The sequence below is a fragment of the Prunus avium genome, chromosome 3 (genome assembly GCF_965620075.1).
Source record: "Prunus avium chromosome 3, drPruAviu1.hap1.1, whole genome shotgun sequence".
Taxonomy (NCBI): domain Eukaryota; kingdom Viridiplantae; phylum Streptophyta; class Magnoliopsida; order Rosales; family Rosaceae; genus Prunus; species Prunus avium.
In genome coordinates, this window is record NC_142286.1 from 8,822,598 (window position 1) to 8,841,679 (window position 19,082).

Here is a 19,082-nt window from a genome sequence, read left to right on the forward strand (position 1 = left end):
GGAATTTCAATTTTTTATAGGTCAAATTGTTCAAAAAATTAAATTATGACATTATTTAAAAAGATTAAATGAAGAAAAGTTTTCCATTAAAAAAAAAATTAGACTTAAACCATTCTTAAACAATTTAATAAAGTTGTAGACTAAAAATTTGAGTCTGGAGGGTTGGGAGAAAAAACAATTTGAGTCCGGACAAAACCCAAATAGTTACTTTTTGGAGGGGGAAAATTTGGGTTTAGCTCCTTATGGGTTGGAGAAGGCCTCATAGCATATATCCACAAGAGGAAGCCCCATGAAAACATGGTCTTGCCATCCAACCAGTTTATCCAAATTTAGTCTTCCACTTTTGCTACCATTGCCTGGCATAATAAACATCACAGAGTAAGAAAAACTTTAACAAGATGTTCGTCTGCATAAATGACGGTTCAAGGAATGGTTTTGATTTAGCTTGTCCGAGAGTTGATTCTATATGCAGATATTTTACTCAAATCTCGAGATTCTTAGTCTTGGTCATCTAAATGCAATTGAGTGTTTGCAACAACAATATGCTGAAGCTGCGCAAGATGCATAGAGATAAAATGAACTGAAGTAAATTGTAACATGGCAAACTAAACAACCAAAACCTGAGGAACTTTGTTTAGCAGTTCCCCTACAAACTTTGTAATGCAAGAACACCAGAAGCCGCCCTACACAAAAGGACAGCTGTTATTCAATTCTACTTGACACAGATTGAAAAAGTTCTTTTTCTGTCAACTATTATCCTTCACCGCAACCTATATTGTCCACAGCTATGAGTGAAATTGTAGTGTCTCCAATTTTGATCCTCATAATTTTCTACAATCGAAACAGGTCCTTTATATACAGACTCTGAAGTGGATTAATAAAATCAAATGGCAATATCTAAAGTGGTGTGATATATATTGTTTGGAACTAATTACAGGCTGCTACTATGCTTCTTTCCTCAGAAACGCCCATTCTTTTCCAGTGAATATTTTATCATTGACAAAAATAATTTCAGCATTCTTCAACCTCTCTATTAGTGTATAACTTATCAAATTACTGTGTAATGAAACTGCCAATAATCCTGTTGTTACTAGCAAAACACACGCATGTCTTTCTACTAATCTTTTATAATAGACAAAACTGAAAGCTTATCATGGTAGAAGGAAGAGATAAAAAATAAAACACTAAAATCCTTCCTGTTTCGAAGTGAATTAATGTGGCCAGGCAATCATGAATATGTAGATTGTTGGGTTTAACAATCAGCCCAAACTATAGTAAAACAAATAGAAGATCTGGAGAAACTGTAACTTTCAAATAATAAAGAAGGCTCACCTTCGCCTCATGTTCTCTTTCGCTTGAGTGTCTTTATTTTGCTTAAGATATATGTTGCACCGACACTCCAAACTGCTGGAGTGTCGGAGTGTCGGACACGCCGACACGCCGACACGGCTCCGACACGCGTTGGACACGGTCAAGACACGCCGCCGACACGGTCAAGACACGGCTCCGACACGGTCAAGACACGGCAGGGACCAGATTGAAATTTTGAAAATAAAAATTGGGGTCTAAACGTGATTTTTGAAACTTTAGTGGACTGATTTGAAATAATTTTAAAAAGATGGGTTAAAAGTGGAAAAAGACTTTTTTAAACCTAAATGAATCCCACATTTTTCCCTTTGTTTTCAAATTCTTTTTTAATGTTCTCTATCTCTATTTTCTTTTCTTATCTCCCTTTTCATAGCAATAGAAGAGTTGAATTTGGTGGTGAGGTGAAGATTATTTCATCTTTTTTTTTTTGAAGAGAAACACAACAAGAAGGACGATTCTTTCTTGCAAATCGTGACCAAGAAGGACGATTCCTTCTTGCAAACTCAAGTTAGGCTTCACAGATTTTTAATTTTGTTTCTCTGTTGTGTTTTTTGTGTGTGGGTATTTTGTATGATTGTATCTGTTTGGAGCTTTTTTTATTTTTAATAAAAGTCTTGTTATTAGTTGTTGAGTATATTTGAATTTGTTTTATTAATTGGGTATTAGACTATTAGACATAATGAATGTGAACCATGTTTTATTTTGTTTCTCTGTTTTGATGTGTTTTGTATCTTTGTATGATTTTATCTGTATTTGGTTTTTTATTTTTAATAAAAGTCTTGTTTCTCTGTCTTGAAATATTGAGAATTAATTATTATTTTAATTGCCGTGTCCTAGCCGTGTCCGTGTCCTACTTTTTTGAGATTTTCCGTGTCGCCGTGTCACGTTCCCGTGTCTCCGTATCCGTGTCCGTGCAACATAGGATATAACTGATAACCTCCTTCAGTGTGGCTTTCCTTCCTTCTTTGACGTTCCAAAGTTCATAGATAATTATAATATAGTATAGTCCCAAATACAAAGGAAAAAGAAATACATACTGCTATTAATTCTTTACGAGCTTTCTGTAACTCATCATTGCTTTGACGCTCTTTGGTGATAAGAGTTTGATTTAGATATTCTAAATCCTTAAACAATTTAATTAAGTTGCGAACTCAAATTTTGAGTTTGTAGAGTTGTTTGAGTCCAGGCAATACACATAGTTGTATTTTGGAAATTGAGTCTCTTTACTCTATGGGGCTATAAAAGTAACAAGCCCAAAATGAAAAAGCATCCCTAGTGACACACATTTAATATTTCTCTTGTAAGGTTGATAAAGTCACTTATCTTAAAAAATAATATAGATATTTTGGATACAATAATATCTTATTAAGATATAATATTTAATCTAGTACATAATAGGTTTCAAACCGATGAATAAGTACATTTAGAAAGTGTGTATTATGCTTGTCCCTCTAATTTGACGGGTAAAACAAACTTAATATCAATCCTTTCATAACATAACTTCATCACAATAGTATGCCCATGAATCAGCTTGAATATGCAACAAAATTTTCACACAACAAGTATGAGCATTGGATCCTTTGTTATGATTGTTTTGTCAACCATGATTTTGATTTCACGGCTTCAGATTTGGTGACACATTTCTCATTTTATTCTTTTGGCTCATGTTGTTGTATTGAAGGTGCTATTGGGTGCTCACTATTCACTAAAATTCAAGGCTAGTATAAATCATGTTCAAATTGCATTGAGGGCGAGTTTTCATCATGAGTTGACCATCCCTTAATAAATAACTAATACTGTAAGTAGCATGAATTCATCAAATAAGAGGCATGAATTATGGGTAAACTGTTGCAATGAGTTAAATATGAAAAAGAAAAATGTAGACAATGATGTTATACATGGATGGAATTCCACCTATCAACTATTAAAAGTTGCAATTGAGCATAAATTGGTTTTGAATCTCACTTTTGAATTTTTTTTTAACATATGTTATGAATTAAATTAATTTTTTCATTGTTGTCTAAAATATTATAACAAAAAAATTTAATAGACTTATAAATAATAAATAAAAAAAGCCTGGCCCAACCCCAAAAATTAAAAACAAATCCCATAATGCCTAGCCCGAGCTCTACTCAAACCCAAAAATTTCGAGTCGGCCCACCCTATGACAAACCCAATAGCTAGGTTAGTAGCTTGTGGGGTGATGATAACCATTATGTCTACAGCAATTGATCTCATGCCAGACTTCAAGATGTGTTTTGGGCAAGATAACATAAGATTGAGTTCAAGAAAAAATATGTGCGGGCGGGGCCCAAAGCAGACAATATATTGCTAAGAGAGTGGGTTGTGACAATTTGGTATTAGAGCTAGACTAGAGGTCTCAAACGGACCGGGCCGATCCGAGCTCAACCAGCTTAAGAAAGGCTCGTATAGTTGGGCGGGCCGGGACGAGGTAATTAGGTTCAATGGGCCGGGCCAGACCATTTAAAGTCCATTTATTAAATTATATTTGTTTTAGAGAAAAATATTATCTATATCTTAAATTTAAGTCTATTTCTTTTTTCTAATAATATATATTAAAATTTAATGTTTTCTTTATATATAAAATAATAATTTTGTTTTTGAAGTTTCAATTTTTAAAACACAAAGAATAATTTTTTTTCAACAAATAATAAATCTTGTTAGCATATACATAATTGTAAAAAATATTTAAATGAAGATGTAAAAAAAATTACAAAAACAAAAGCAATAATTTGGTATGGGCCCATATCGGCCCGTTTAGCCCGACACGAGCACTGCCCAATCTCATATGAGCTAGGGTTGTGGACTCAAGCCGGGATTAATGATTTTCATAAATGGACGCGCCCGGCATGTCCCGTTTATTAAGTGGGCCAACTCTAAATGGATTGGGCCGGGCCAACACAACCCGTTTGATACCTCTAAGCTGGACTCTTGCCAGAAGTGTGCCAACGAGAATGCTAGGCCCCAAGAGGTACTGGGTTCAAGTCCCCATGGTACCTATATCGAAATTTAATTCCTTGGGTGGCACCACAGTATAAAAGTGGGTCAAACTCTCCTCTTCCCCCAAGTGCACACGGGTTCGATTCACTTATGAGACAATCTTGAGGCAATCTCATATAATACTCTCCCCCTCCTCCTCCCTAACGAATGACCAAAAAAAAACTAATATACTTACTATTTAAGATCAATAACTTCAAATTCAACATCTTTACCTACTTACTATCCAATAAGATGATCACACGTGTAAAATAAATATAAATATACTAATTTGTAAAAACTCAATGTAGCAATTGAATCAAACCATCACGATTGAGTTTGATTTCAAATTATTTAACTTTTTTCTTAGTCAAAACCGAACCAAATCAAACTAATTATTATAGTTTAGAATAGATCGGTTTGATGAGTTTGGCAAAATGGATCCCTGCCTATCGAAAGCATACAATCTTAGCTATCTCTTCACGTGGCAATCACATGAGAGTAAAAGCATATCAAACAAATTGCCTGTAAGTTACCCAACCACACAATACAATACATGCATTGCAGACTGCACATCCAAAGAAGGCGGTTTTGGCTTTACACAATTATTGAGCTTATTATAGATATTGAATTTACATTATTTTGAAGTAAAAATGGAAAATAAATAAATAAAATCTGAGTGTCCCACCGTGTACTTCCCTCATCTCCAGCGGTTTACAACCACTTACTTCTTTCCTTACCTTTTTTTATAATTATTTTTATAAACTCCCTTTTTGTTTTCCCTTGGGATTCTCCAAGTCAACCAACTTAATACTATATTTTCCATATAATCAGAGCTCACTCACACTCATGAACACATAGAGAGAGAGAGAGAGAGACAACCAAGTGAAACAGAAAGTTGAAGTTTCCTTTTCTCTCTGAACTTTTATTTATTATTTCACACCTTTTGTACCTTTTTATTTTTGTTTTGTTTTGGAAGTAAATGGACAATAATAATGAGGAAGTTCCATCAGCTCCTTCAACTCCTGTAACACCAGGCACTCCTGGGGCTCCCCTCTTTGGTGGGTTCAAGGCAGATCACAGAAGCAGTGGGATTGGTAGGAAATCACTCCTCAAGAGCTGCAGCAGATGCTTCACTGTTGAAGATTGGGCTTTGGAAGAAGGCACATTGCCTAAAGTTTCTTGTGCTTTGCCTCACCCTCCTGTCTCACTTGCAAGAAAGGTAATTCACAAAAAAGAAGAGAGAGAGAGAGAGAGAGGGAGAGAGAGAGAGAGCTTTTCTAACATAAACCCAAAATCTCCTATCTCATGTTGCCTTCCTTTTTTTCATTAAAAGAAAAGAAAGAAAAAAAGTGAAGTCTTGGCATGATATTGTGAAGAAATATGCATCAAATGTGAAGTTTTAAGACCAACTCATTTTTCTTTGATGTGTGATTTATGTTGGGTTGGTGCCAAAATCAGGTAGGAGCTGAATTTTTGGGCACTTTCATACTGATCTTTGCTGGAACAGCCACAGCCATAGTGAACCAGAAGACACAGGGCTCAGAAACCCTCATAGGCCTTGCAGCCTCCACTGGCCTAGCTGTTATGATTGTGATTCTATCAACAGGCCACATCTCTGGGGCCCACCTCAACCCATCTGTCACCATTGCCTTTGCTGCACTGAAGCACTTCTCATGGAAGCATGTGAGCTGCTAGGAAGACAAGAAAACTGCATCTGTATTTAATTACGAAAATGCCAGTCTTTTTGGATCTTTGAATTCTTGGGCTAATAATGTTGTTGGGTTTGTTGGTTTGGTTTTGGCAGGTGCCAGTTTATGTTGGAGCACAAGTTTTGGCATCAATCTGTGCTGCATTTGCATTGAAGGTGATTTTTCACCCCATAATGGGTGGTGGAGTTACAGTTCCTTCAGGAAGCTATGGCCAGGCTTTTGCTTTGGAATTCATTATTAGCTTCAACCTCATGTTTGTTGTCACTGCTGTGGCTACCGACACTAGAGCTGTAAGTCTTCCTTTTCATGTGGCAATAATGAGTTTGAATGTGAAAACCTTGTTTTAAAAAATAGAGGTTCACTTGTGAGTTAGATCAGTTGATCCGTAATTAGCGCTTGTATATTTTTTTTTAAAATAGAGGTTTTCGTAATAAGAAATTTTCAGGTTCGATCATTCTAATACAATTATGTGAGAGAAGCAAATATTATAACATTATTATGCCTCTTTTCTTTTGAAATAATTTCTTTTGGAGATTCAGCTTTGTGGGGAGCTGCTGGCATAATGATATGGGATTTTTTTTTTTTTTTTTTCATTTTGCCTTATTTTTATATTGTTAAGAGATTGGATATTTAGGCTAGTTTAAAATAAGTATATTTCTTCCAGTTTTTCTGTCATCTTCACAGGACTTTCCAGGAGACAGGAAATCCAATCCAATTTTAAAATATGTTTATAAACAAAATGCATGAGACAAGAGTCAATGAAGTTTAGCTAGATTGGGGGGATGGGGCCTCCACAAGTCCAATTTCCAATGAATAAATATTAAAATTTATTTTATCACAGTTCAAGTATCTTTCTCTGGAGCCAAGGTCAACTTGGAAGTAAAAACACATCTCCAGATAAGGACTAGATAAGCCTTTCAGTAAAAATTATGTATAAGTTATGTCACCTTTCACATTGTATTTTATTCACTAATGAGTCCCAAAAAAAGAAAAACAAAAAGAAAAACAAAACTGTAAAGAATCTTCTAACCTAACAATGACTGATTTTGGTCAAATTTTTTAACAACGACTGATTTTGGTCAAATTTTTTAACAACATTGTAGGTGGGAGAATTGGCGGGAATCGCGGTGGGAGCAACTGTCATGCTTAACATACTCATAGCTGGGTATGTCAGAAACCGCAACCTATTTTACTGCAAAATCTCACTTTCGGCTGGTTGGCTGAATTATGAATGTATGAGCTACGGTACAGTCAAGTCCTCTGTGCACGGTGAGTCATTTCTGGTCGTCGATCATTGTGGGACCCACATTTGATCAACGGTCAGAAACAGCCTGCGTGCGCTCGAGCAACTGGTCCTAGCAAAACCCATGATTCTATATGAGTGCGTCTATTTATCTGAAAGGACCTCTACCAAGTCCTTGATATACACCAAGAACACAGTTCACGGGCACGATGAATTAAATACATTCTAAATTCTATGTAGAAAAATGAATTCAGCAAGTCAATATGAAAGGGAAGTCATACAATTACTCAAGAATAGTACTATTTCAGCATGGTGTCTTGAAACTTTCTTTAATTTTTCAACTATTGTGCAGGGAAACAACAGGAGCTTCCATGAACCCAGTGAGAACATTAGGGCCGGCCATAGCTGCAAACAACTACAAAGCCATATGGGTCTACCTCACTGCACCATTTCTCGGGGCGCTCTTTGGGGCGGGAACCTATACAGCTGTCAAGCTGCCCGAGGAAGATGGTGACCATATTGAAAAGCCTTCAACAAGAAGCTTCAGAAGATGACCAATCAACATTATCATCAGACCTACATCAATAATCCAGAAGCTCACATCAGGACATAATGCAGAAGGCTTGTAGCAAAAGGAAGGGAGATAAAATACAGTTGCATGATGAGCTCTGGCGGGTACATACATAATATATAGAAATGAAATAGTCTGTGTATTGTTACCAAAAAAGAAATAGTCTGTGTATTAATAATTAGCCAAGATAGAGATTCTCTCCTCTTCCCCTTTAAGAAAGAAGAAATTTACAAACCAAAAGAGTATGAAGATGAAAATTGACACCTCTTTTTTTCGGTGTGATGGGGGCAGAGCAGAATTGACCTTTGTCTACATAAATATGTGAAACTAGGTAACAAAAGTCCTTTCTTAAAATAAGATTTGAGAAAATAGAGCTTTCAAGGAGTTCCAGCATATAGTTGTTCACCGGTTTCATTCTTTCCCAAAATCCCAGTAATCACTTAATGTGCATGAAGGACTGAAATTTACTATCTTCTGTCATATTTCTCCCCAGTCCCCTTCAAAGTTGAAATGCAAAATTCCATTTTAATCTCATTTTTCAATTTTAGCATAACTAGCATGTGCCATCAATTGACATGTAAATAAACTCATGGAAAATTACAATGACAGCCCACTAACTCAATAAGGAGGCCTTTTGCCTAGGCCCCAGTGAATGCATCTTTTCCATTTTCGACACCAACACCAACACTGAACATGGTTCCCTTCACATGATTATATTGGATTTCACTTTCAAAGTTTCTGAGCTTGGAATGCACACACACAGAGACATAAATATATACAAGTGCATACCTATATAACGTGCGTATGTAACATAAATACCATGCAGGCAATTAGAGAAAAAAATGTAATAAAAGAAAAAAGTACAGTTCCTTTTAGTAAAGCACTAGGTGCATAACATCCAAACACAACAGAAAATGCAAAATGTTTCATCACTAAAATAAACAATCACGGTTGAAACAAAAGTTTTATACAAGAAAATCGAAACAAGCTGAAGTTTGCCAGGGACAATCCAGAATGAAATCCAACAGAAAACGTATCATCGTAGTTCCTCAGGTAAACAATTCAGTACCACAGTACAAATATGTCATCCCATTCAAGTCAGTGAAAAACCTATGAGGAGGTAACATGAGAGTTAGAATTGTGTTCACTTGTTGAATTGTATTTACTTGTTGCTTCATAACCTAAGGGCAGTAGAAAAGATCACATCAAAGAAGAAACAGCATAAATTAGCAAGAAATTAGGTTTCAAACAACCTTGCCAAAATGCTTTCCCGTTCCATATAACTACTGATTTTATGCTGCAAAAAATGTCTGATCAAACCAATATCTTTGTATACTGTGATTCCGTCTCACTTGACAATCATCCAAACTAGATTGACATGACAAGTCAACAACAAGCAGTACATATTGACAAGGCGACAGATTTATCCTCACCTTATTAAAGAAATAACTCCTTCACCATAACTTCGTGACTTTCTAATGTTAAATTCCTCATTTTCAGTAGCCAAAAATATCGAATGAAATCCGCTAGGAGTTCTAATGGATTAACAAATAGGAACAAACATGCATAACATAGATACTTAAACAGGAGTACATGTTCTCAAATCCTAAATCAACAACAATACTCACATAATCTATACAGACATAAGATTCTAGTTCAATATATCCAAAAGTTTAAAATATATGTTAAATATTGGAAATTCCAATACTTCCCATGCACTTGGAGAAACATAACTAGTTTTTTCAATGACATAAATGGGGTGTCATACATACTTAATAAGTTTAACTTTTGTAGCACGCAGGAATCCTTCTTCCTTCCAATCCGCATAAATAAGAAAGAAGGCTCCACCCCAAAACTCCGATTTGAATGAAGCCACAAAGAAGGGTCCGTCCCAATTTTCCAATGAGAATGAGAAAGGGTCCATCCGCATAAACAAACTCACACCTCTTATACTGACACTCTTACTATTCCCCCTTCAACGAAACAAGCATTTCTACCCAATTTATCTGTTTCAATTCCCCATATTTTTCTGGTTAAGTACGAGTTACAGCAACATATTCCACTATTATATGTCTTATTCCGTGCTAAACCATGTAAGAAATTCATTCAATACATTGAGGAGATGATAAAAGCAAAAGCAACACACGCCCTGGAGCCTGGACATACACAAAAGAAAGATGAATCCCAACGTTGGAGGTCATCATCTTATAGAAACCACAATAAACTCAACTGAACAAAAGCGCTTTTCAGATGCTCAAGCTAACCTGCTTTTAGGAGTGAACAAGATCAATCAAGAAATGATTGTAAATTGTAAAAGCAAATGAAGTAAGCATATTGCCAACTACAATAGTTTAACCAGAGGTATAAAGAACAACCAAATCAGCGTATATGGCTTTTATCCTACATCACATGTTCAGCATTTCAGAGTAACATAAATTGGATTTAACAAAGTTATAAAAGAAAACCTTACCTAAAGTTAACCAATTGCTTGAATGATTGCCCACTATGAAAAGCGAAATGCCTTATTTTTTTTCCTAACTTCTGCCTCACTTAAGTGGAACCTTCTTAATTTCTCCCACTCCCAAACTCAAAATCTCCACTTTCTTGCCTTTTCCCACACTTTCTCACCATCCAAACAAACTCCTCTTCTTCAACGACCCCGACTAACCCAAACCCACCAATATTCCTCAAAAACCAGACAACCCCATTAACCATACTGACCCAAAAGCCCGATCAGACCATCGAAACATCTTTGATCCGACCCGTCTCATTCTCGGGTCGAGTCGTGTACTTAATCAAATATAGCACAAGGGAACCGATCAGGACGCCGAGGATATCGGCGGCAGCGTCTTTAGCGGAGGCTCCGGCAGACCTGAAGAACCCGAGCTCGTCAGCGAACTCCTTGGCTGCGCCGGCTAAGAGAGAGAGGATGGATCCGATCCGAATAGAGTGACGACGTAGAAACGGAAACCGGGTTCGGGCGGCTAATGTGGAGAAGAGGAGGGTGAAAGAGAAGCAGAAGAGAACATGGTGAAGCTTGTCTGGGGCTAACCACGGATCATTGTCCTCCATTTGGAGTTTCGAAGAAATATTGTGGTGTTTGGTTCGGAAGAAAATGAGACGGTAGAAAGTTTGAATCTTCTGCCCTTTTATTTGTTGATCACACTCTGCTCAAAGCCAGGCGCTCTCCCCTACGAGGTTACCTTTGTTTCTTTTGGAAAATTAACTACGGTTTGAAATTTGAATTGGGTTAAAGGAGATATCTTTGAAACCCAATCCAATTTCAGCGTCAAACACAAATAAAGTTTTTATTATATTTTTATAAGGCTTATTATCACAAAACGTCACTGACGTTTGCGAAACTATCACATTGCATCCTTAAAGTTTTTTTGTATCACTTATGGTCCCTAACGTTAATATAGGTGCTCTTAAATAGTCCTTCCGTCAAAAAAACTGTTAAATCCAGGGGTATAATCGTCAAATCAATCTAAATTTATATAAATTTTAAAAAAAATTATTTCCTTCCCTTCTCTCTTTCTTTTCTTCTTCTTCTTTCTCTCCGCCCTTCTTTTCTTCTCTTCTTCTCTCTCTCTCTGTTTCTCTTTTTTTCTTCTTTTTCTCCTTTTCTCTCTTTCCTCCTCTTTTCTTCTTCTTTTCCTTCGCATGGCATTTTCTTTTTCTTCCTGTTTGCTTCTTTGTTCCTCATTTCTTCTCTCTCCAAAAGCTACTGTGACTGCAAGATGGTCTCCGAGCTCGCCCAGCTTCGTTTGGCTTTAAATTACTGAAATTGCACTAAAACCTGTTAAGATTTATCTTTTGATTATTTATTTTTCAATAAAGTGGTTGTATGCAGTTAGGAGACTTGTTTACCTAGTCTACAGGAGAATCCCTAAGTTTTAGGAGTCATGGTCAGGTTCATTTTTCATGCTGGAGTCGTGGTATGTAGTTCCGCAAAATCTGCAAAGTGGATGTTATGTTGCTTGCAGCAGCAGACTTGTTTTTCTTATTTAAGTTGTAATTTTCTCATTCAGTTAGATTAACGAAATTCAGAGCTTCTTAGCCATCTCTTTAGCAGCAAGCTTAAGTTTATAGTTTCAATAGTTAATCCAACAAAACCTTCCCCATTCTTGTACAGATGCAACTGGGAAAGCTGGATCATCGGGCTCGAGTTTTCTGTGTTGCTCAAGGCAGAGAGAGGCCTGGGAATGGATTGGAACCCCATCGTAATGTTGAGCAAATTTAGAGTACACAACTCTAATTTAGACTTGTTGGAGACAAAACAAGTAAACAATTTACTTGTATTAGACTCACAAAATATTACAACAAACAACTCTCAAAGGAAAGACTAACTCTTACAAACACTCTTTCTCACTTCACTCACACTTCTCACTAGAACTACTTAGCTCTATAGCTCACTCTTATTGTTGACACACTTCACTTCTTGATTCGTTATACAATGCATGGCTTCATGCCTATTTATAGTTGTTCTAGCCGACATAGCTCTCCATTCCACTACCTTGGCTACATAATTCTTTTACTTTCTAGACTATTCTCCATGCTACAACTTGGCTGCCAACTTGCTTAGCTTTTCATAATTCCTAGCCGACATAGCCTATGTAACTTTCTAGAATCATCTACATTATTCTATTACAATACTAGTTACTAGGTCGGTGGAACTTCCTTCACTTTTCCAGATTTTTCTATAATTGTCTAGTACAAGTGATGACTTCCTTCTCTAGGCTTTAATTCCTTGGGCTGAGTTCTGTCATTGGGCTGGTGTTGATTTTAAGTAATTGTAGTTCATGGGTCGGGTCAAACTCGACTGTTGGGTTTAAGGGGTGGTCCGATTCCGATAATGGAGAAGATGCATTGGATTCACAGAGGAGGAAATTGTTTGGAGGTAATGCTTGTTTGAATAGATTGCCGTTTTCTTTTTACCTCTTATGCTCTGTATAGCTAGTGACACTTGTGGAGTAGTTTGCTCACAGGGACTGTGGGAGCTGAAGGAGCAGGAGCCGTTTTTGTTGTGGGGCTTACTTTTGCAGCATTATCTTTGGGAAAACGAAACAATTCCAGTGAGGAGAGAAGAAGAAATGAGGAACAAAGAAGGAAAGAGGAAGAAAAAGAAACAGCCATACGAAGGAAAAGAAGAAGAAGAGAAGAAAAGAGAGGGCGGAGAGAAAGAAAAGAAGAAAAGAAGAAAAGAAAGAGAAGGGAAGGAAATAAAAAATATATTTTTTATATAATTTTGGATTGATTTGACGATTATATCCCTAAATTTAACAGTATTTTTGACGGAGGGACTATTTAAGAGCACCTATATTAACGTTAGGGACCATGAGTGATACAAAAAAACTTTAAGGGCGCAATGTGATAGTTTTGCAAACGTCAGGGACGTTTTGTGATAATAAGCCTTTTTATAATTAATCTAATCTAGAGTGAGGGAGATTCGAATTTGAGTGCAAGAGAGGGACAACCTTGCAATTGTAATCCAATCCATCTCAATCCAACTCTAGCTCATAGTCCAATCCAATCCAATCTCAGTCATCAAACATAAATAAATATTTTTTTCATAATTTATCTAATGTTCATTGAGGAGGATTTGAACTTGAACGTAAGGAAGCGACAACCTTGCAATTCAACTTTACCTCATAATCCAACCCAATCTCAATCACCAAACATAACTTGGGTCGAAGATGGACATTTTCTTTTTTAACCCTAACCCATGTTCTGTCTTTTGATGCCTCCAACAAAAAAATTCACTGTATGTCGAAAAATACTGTTCTACATGGGAATTTTTTTTCCAAAAAGAAGAAAGGTTTGAATTTTTGAAACAGTTGCTTGCACGCAATTATCACTCGAGTTTTTGTTTAAAGGTCACTGCAGTACACGTGATTTTGATTTGATTTTGAGTCGCAAATTTCATACGCAATTTCATCTGTGTATCGAGTAAAGGAAATAGTAAATAAGAAATTAACTTCAGAATCAGCAATGAAAAATGGGCACTAAGAACAATTCCACATTTGACTACATTTACTGCATCAAGACATCACACAACACTGTTCTTGTATATGAAAAGAGAATACAACTGCAATCCTCATTAAACCAAAATAATTTATCTTGAGACCCCTGTTCTTCTCATGCTAATTCATCTTGCTAATTAGTTCATTGATCTTGTCCTCGCGATCGCCCGCGTCTCCACCATCCTTGTATGCCATTTTTGACCCTTTTAGTCCTACTTCTGGTTTGTTGAGCACAAAGGGCCATAGAAAACTGGTAACCTCCTTAAAATGTGGGCCAATGGTAGCAATCTCATGCACTATATCCTCTATGCATATAATATCATGCTTCCCCATTTCCTGCCAGATAAAAGACGGGTGAAAATTATGAATGTATATTTAATAAACTTTTTAAAAAAGAAGTTGAATTGTAAATTATGCCCAATATTCAACAAGACATTATCCACTACCTGTTCAATAAGGTTGTTGTCTGTCAGAGGAACTTTCTTCTTGTCTATCTTTGCAAAACCCTTCTTGTAAATCAGCTCCCTCACATTCTTAAGGTTTGGATACCTTCGAAAACAAGCAAAATATCATCATAACCATGAAGCATTGGTCAGTATACAGGCAACACTATGAGGGTAAAAATTATTGATTGCTGGATCTTTCGAACAGGATATCCATATAATTCAAAAGATTGATTAATTTAGATTTGGGGAATTATAGTGAATGTTGTCTAGCCATGTGACTACCAAAAACAACTATACTTCTCAACATTGTAGTTCAAGTACTGGAACCAAAAAAAAAATGAAATCCTAGGACTAATACATTAGAGATGACAAAATAGATATTAACTATGAAAGGATTTCAGCCACTTGGTGTCAAAGAATAGAAAAGGTATAAAACTTTTGACGTGATGATTGAATCTTAAATCTTAGTAACCATAGAACTCCCTGCTCAAGATTGTAAAAAGCACCTACGACCGTATGCGGAATTTCTTTTTGAAATGAAAAATCCCTAGACCTGTATTCAATCCTCTGTATTAGCTTGAACACCCTCTGCACCTCCTTGTCTAACCAGAAATATTGTTATATGAACGAGGAAACGAAAAAACTTAAGGGGCACAATATATATCAGCACAAGCGTAACAAAAGATACCGCAATAGCTTTTGCTCACATGCAATTAAGTAAACAATTGCTCCATACATTATAAACAGATATGGCCAAAGATAAGACTGAATGACAGAATAAGATTCCTAAAGCCACAGACAAACTCGTATGTATAGCGATCCTACCCAACTTGTAGACAACCCCCAGCTATTAACGTAAAAGACTTTGTTCCTTATAATTTATAAGCCTTCTTTGAACTTTGACGGCCTCAAAGAACCCAATAAATGTTCTAGACCAAGGCTCAATTATCAGAGAAGAAACCTAACAAACAATGGACATTTCAAGGTTTGATATATTAAACAGTTCCAAAACAGACACAATATGGGAATTGACAAGTAAATAGATAGAAAACATAGAGTACACAAAAACTTCTATATATAACTGCATCTCTTAGAATATACGTGGACACTGAAAACTTCTATAAAGTCCACTGACATCCATCAGAATGTGAATGTTAACGAGAATCCGGTTTCAGCTCCCCTGCAGATACTGAAGTTCTTAACTTATAGTTAGTTATGTGCTTGATGACAGGTTCCAACTTTGTTCTTGTACATAGCATGCAAGCATTTGTAGAACGTCAAGCCTGAAGCTCACACATGAAGCTTAAAAAGTTTGATATAAGAAGGGCAAGAAGGAGACCTCAGATACATCTAAATACAAAGTCCCAACACAACCATGGCAGAATTCTTAAGGCTCAATCAAAAAATCGGCAAACATTAAAAAATCAGAATTCCTAATTGTCTATCACAGAAAATCAACTATTGCTCACTTCAGAATGCAAATCATGAATTTATATGAGAATGCCATTATGTCTTGTAATGCATTTAAACTATTAGAATTGCTGGCAAAAAATTAGAAAAATAGAAGGATATTCAACACCCTACCCATAGGAAACATACGGCTGCACCCTCAGCAACTTCTCTATGATTGCATCACTTGCTTTCACAAAGACAGCATTGAAAATCTTCCTCAATCTTAGGCTGTATAAGGTCTTCCTAACAGTAGGGTGCATGTCATTTTTCCTGAAAAAAAAATTAGAAATTAGAAATAGAGGTTCAAGATAAAGATAAAGGGAAACAAAAACTCATCATCTTAAATTGCAAACCCACCCCTGTATGCGAATGACCAAAAGAAGCTGTGAGTTAGTTGTCTCCAATTCTGGCCTTTTTCTCTTTAACCTGTGTTTCATATGGACGAGGTCCATCTCCTAATAAAAAGAGCAGATAATTTCAATCAAGGACTTCATCAAAATTTAGACAGAATATGCAAATGAAGTTGCAGATAGAAAAACTAGCTTGTGGAAACATCACCAGGCTCGAGGATACTGGATAAATAGCAAGAATACCCCTACTCAACAAGCTTATAAGAGCCATCCATCTCAAGTTCGCAATTATAGCATAACACACTCCAATTACTACAGATTTAACCATATAAAATCATTTAAGTTTTTAACACGTTATTCTCAAATCCAAAATCTAGAGAGGAAGTGCTCCACAAATATCGCAAACTTCAACATTATTTATAAACAAAACCCAATCTTTAGACCAAAATCACAATTATAAGTATATATCAAAGCTTCCTTTGACAGTTTCTTTATATGCAAGCCGATTGCTAGATCAATCCCCTTCCAATGTCTCACAAAGAACTCGAGCATAAAGACAGCAACTTACAACATTTGGGGACTTAAGATAAACACCTAAAAGGTAATACCCTATTTTACATACACAACGATAGAATGATCCTCAAATTCAAACTTGTTGATTTGAGTTTCTTTTGCACAAATACAAGAAAGGAAAACCATGAAATTTAACAATACCAAAACATCGCTTACAGATAAATTACAAAAAAGAGCAAATGGCTTACCCTGTAGCGAAACTCTTTGACGAAATCTTCAGGTTTCTTAATAAATTCTTGCTTATTTTTCTGAGACCTAAACTTCCTCTGCTCCAACTGCTCTTTCCTCCTTAAAGCCAGCTCTTCATTGCTTTTCCTTCTCTTCAATACAACCTCATTTACATACTTCATCTTATCTGCCATCTCATCCCCCATGACCCTCTTCTTCAACCACACAATCCCAGGAAAAAAAAATTTCAGAAATTTAATCTAGAGAGAAGACGTGAGAGAGAGACAGAGAGACAGAGAGAGAAGACGCTGAGGGGAGGGAGAAGACGCTGACTAGGGTTTAAAGTGGTGGTGTTAGAGTAATGTTAGGAAACCCTAACTATTTAATATTTTTTAATGCTATCTGATTGGTTACGATTAAATATGTTAATGATAAAATTTTTAATCAGTAAACCATGTTGGTGTAGTGGTAAGAGGTTGAGTATTTGAGTTGGAGGTCATTGGTTCGAAATCTCATCCCTTCAAATTCCATAATATATTTAGCCTTTTTTGCTGATATCAGTTCTGTTCACCGACAGTTCTTGATATTCAAAACCACTTTGACAATCGAGAATGTCGACCGCTCCTCTCGGTCTTTTTTTTTTTTCACTGGAAGAATAACACTTTAGAAAGGAAATATGGAGTTAAATCTATATATATAAAGCAAAAGGCAGAGAATTGTGAAACATTCAAAATACCAGAAAATGTCATTGGTTAATGCAAACATTAAGAATTGAAATTATTAATTAGATTAGGATAATATGGTAAATTCATACTTTTTCATATTACAAAAAAATTAAAATTAAAAGAAAATTCAGATAATTGATCCTCTTTTTATGGAACACAACCACCCATTATCTTTTTTAATTCTAAATTTTTTTTTTTTTTTTAAAAGCCTCTCGCAAGCGCGGAAGCGCATGCAGAGAGGCTAGCATGAATAAAGGATGAGACAAGGGAAAGAAATTACTTAGGTAAGATACTGTGATGAATAGTACCCCCAGGATAAAAGTTGCACGAAACTATGAATAGTGACCACGTAGATCGTTTTTAGAATGAATAGTGACTTAGAATGAATAGTATTTTTGGGTGAATAGTAACTCTTAGAAGGTGGGTGGTTATGGTGAAAGAGAAGAAGGAAGGTTTTGGAGAGTTTAGGCCATCTCCAGCCATGCTAAAATAATACAAAAACTATTTCTAGTCATGGGCTAAACAAAATTTTGGCCAAATTTGGAGGGCCACATTTGGCCCTTTAGGCCATCTCTAGCCATGAGCTATATCCCAAATATAGCCCTAAATTAATGCAAAACCCATCTACAGCCATAGGCTAAATAAAATTTTGGCCAAATTTGGAGGGCTACATTTGGCCCTTTAGCCCTCCAACTAGGCCACATATAGCCCACATTTAGTTTAGGCCAAATTTTTGTGGGCCCATGCATTTGCTTTTTAAAAGCCAATAGTAAAGTAAGTTGATGTGATAGCTGGATATATATAATAAAATATAAAGGACCCTAAAATATAGCCTTGCATGGCTGGAGATGGAAAAATTTAGCCATGCACTATTCTTTAAACAATTAATATTTTGGAGGGCTAAATTTTTAGCCCTATGACTGGAGATGGCCTTAGCCCTCCAACCAGGCCACATATAGCCCAGCTTTGGGCTATGCCAAATTTATAGTGGGACCCATACATGTGCTTTTCAACGGCCTCATTAAAGCATGATGGATCTTTTTGAATGTTCCAATTCGTAGTGTATGAGAAAAAAAAGTATAAAAAATTGTTGGTAAATGACCGTTGGAGGTCAGACCTACCCACTCCCTTTTTTTTTTCTTTTTTTTTAAAATAATAAATGTGGTCAGCTTTTCAAATCTTTCAAGTGTTGTTTAAAAAAAAATTATAAAAAATTCTTGTTGATGACCGTTGGAGCTGAAACATTGAAACCCATCCTTTTTTTTTTTTTTTTATAAATGTCTTCACGTTTTTAAATGTTTGGTGTTGTTTAAATGTCTTCATGTGTCACTCAAAAATCATAGCCCAACAAATTATGGAATATTGTCTCTAAATAGTAGTTTAATTAAATTAAACAATATATAGTTGTGGAATGTATGAGTATTGTACCATAGTTTTTCTCAAAATAATAAAAT

General features: G+C 35.9%; 3 protein-coding genes across 6 annotated transcripts; 1 reads left to right on the forward strand and 2 right to left on the reverse strand.

Moving 5' to 3' along the window:
- Positions 1-5,155: 5,155 nt before the first annotated feature.
- On the forward strand, positions 5,156-7,897 carry NIP6;1 (NOD26-like intrinsic protein 6;1). The gene is made up of 5 exons (XM_021952158.2): positions 5,156-5,587; positions 5,827-6,051; positions 6,173-6,367; positions 7,181-7,242; positions 7,673-7,897. The coding sequence occupies exons 1-5, from the start codon at positions 5,348-5,350 to the stop codon at positions 7,872-7,874; spliced, it is 924 nt and encodes a 307-aa protein (XP_021807850.1). The 5' UTR covers positions 5,156-5,347; the 3' UTR covers positions 7,875-7,897.
- Positions 7,531-11,159, reverse strand: LOC110751656 (uncharacterized). 4 transcript variants are annotated; one of them, XM_021952159.2, is made up of 2 exons: positions 10,362-11,159; positions 7,531-7,896 (listed from the first exon to the last, which is right to left on the reverse strand). In XM_021952159.2, the coding sequence occupies exon 1, from the start codon at positions 10,961-10,963 to the stop codon at positions 10,625-10,627; it is 339 nt and encodes a 112-aa protein (XP_021807851.1). In that variant the 5' UTR covers positions 10,964-11,159; the 3' UTR covers positions 7,531-7,896; positions 10,362-10,624. The 4 variants fall into 4 exon arrangements, with proteins under 4 accessions (XP_021807851.1, XP_021807852.1, XP_088106956.1 ...); XM_021952160.2 differs by having other exon boundaries at positions 7,531-9,001; XM_088250830.1 differs by lacking the exon at positions 7,531-7,896 and adding an exon at positions 9,008-10,155.
- A 2,710-nt stretch (positions 11,160-13,869) lies between these two features.
- LOC110751649 (Ribosomal protein L30/L7 family protein) lies at positions 13,870-17,253 on the reverse strand. The gene is made up of 5 exons (XM_021952150.2): positions 16,924-17,253; positions 16,170-16,267; positions 15,945-16,082; positions 14,361-14,463; positions 13,870-14,250 (listed from the first exon to the last, which is right to left on the reverse strand). Exons 1-5 carry the CDS (start codon positions 17,107-17,109, stop codon positions 14,035-14,037), a joined length of 741 nt encoding a protein of 246 aa, XP_021807842.1. The 5' UTR covers positions 17,110-17,253; the 3' UTR covers positions 13,870-14,034.
- Positions 17,254-19,082: the final 1,829 nt, after the last annotated feature.

What these genes read in the sequence shown, in the direction of transcription:
- LOC110751656 (XM_021952159.2), bottom strand. Translation starts at nt 10,963, where the DNA reads ATGGAGGACAATGATCCGTGGTTAGCCCCAGACAAGCTTCACCATGTT.
- LOC110751649 (XM_021952150.2), bottom strand. Translation starts at nt 17,109, where the DNA reads ATGGGGGATGAGATGGCAGATAAGATGAAGTATGTAAATGAGGTTGTA. An exon ending in TCAAAGAGTTTCGCTACAGG is followed by an intron (nt 16,268 to 16,923) that starts GTAAGCCATTTG and finishes TCTTTTTATTAG; the next exon opens with GAGATGGACCTCGTCCATAT. An exon ending in CAGCCGTATGTTTCCTATGG is followed by an intron (nt 14,464 to 15,944) that starts GTAGGGTGTTGA and finishes TTGTTTTCGAAG; the next exon opens with GTATCCAAACCTTAAGAATG.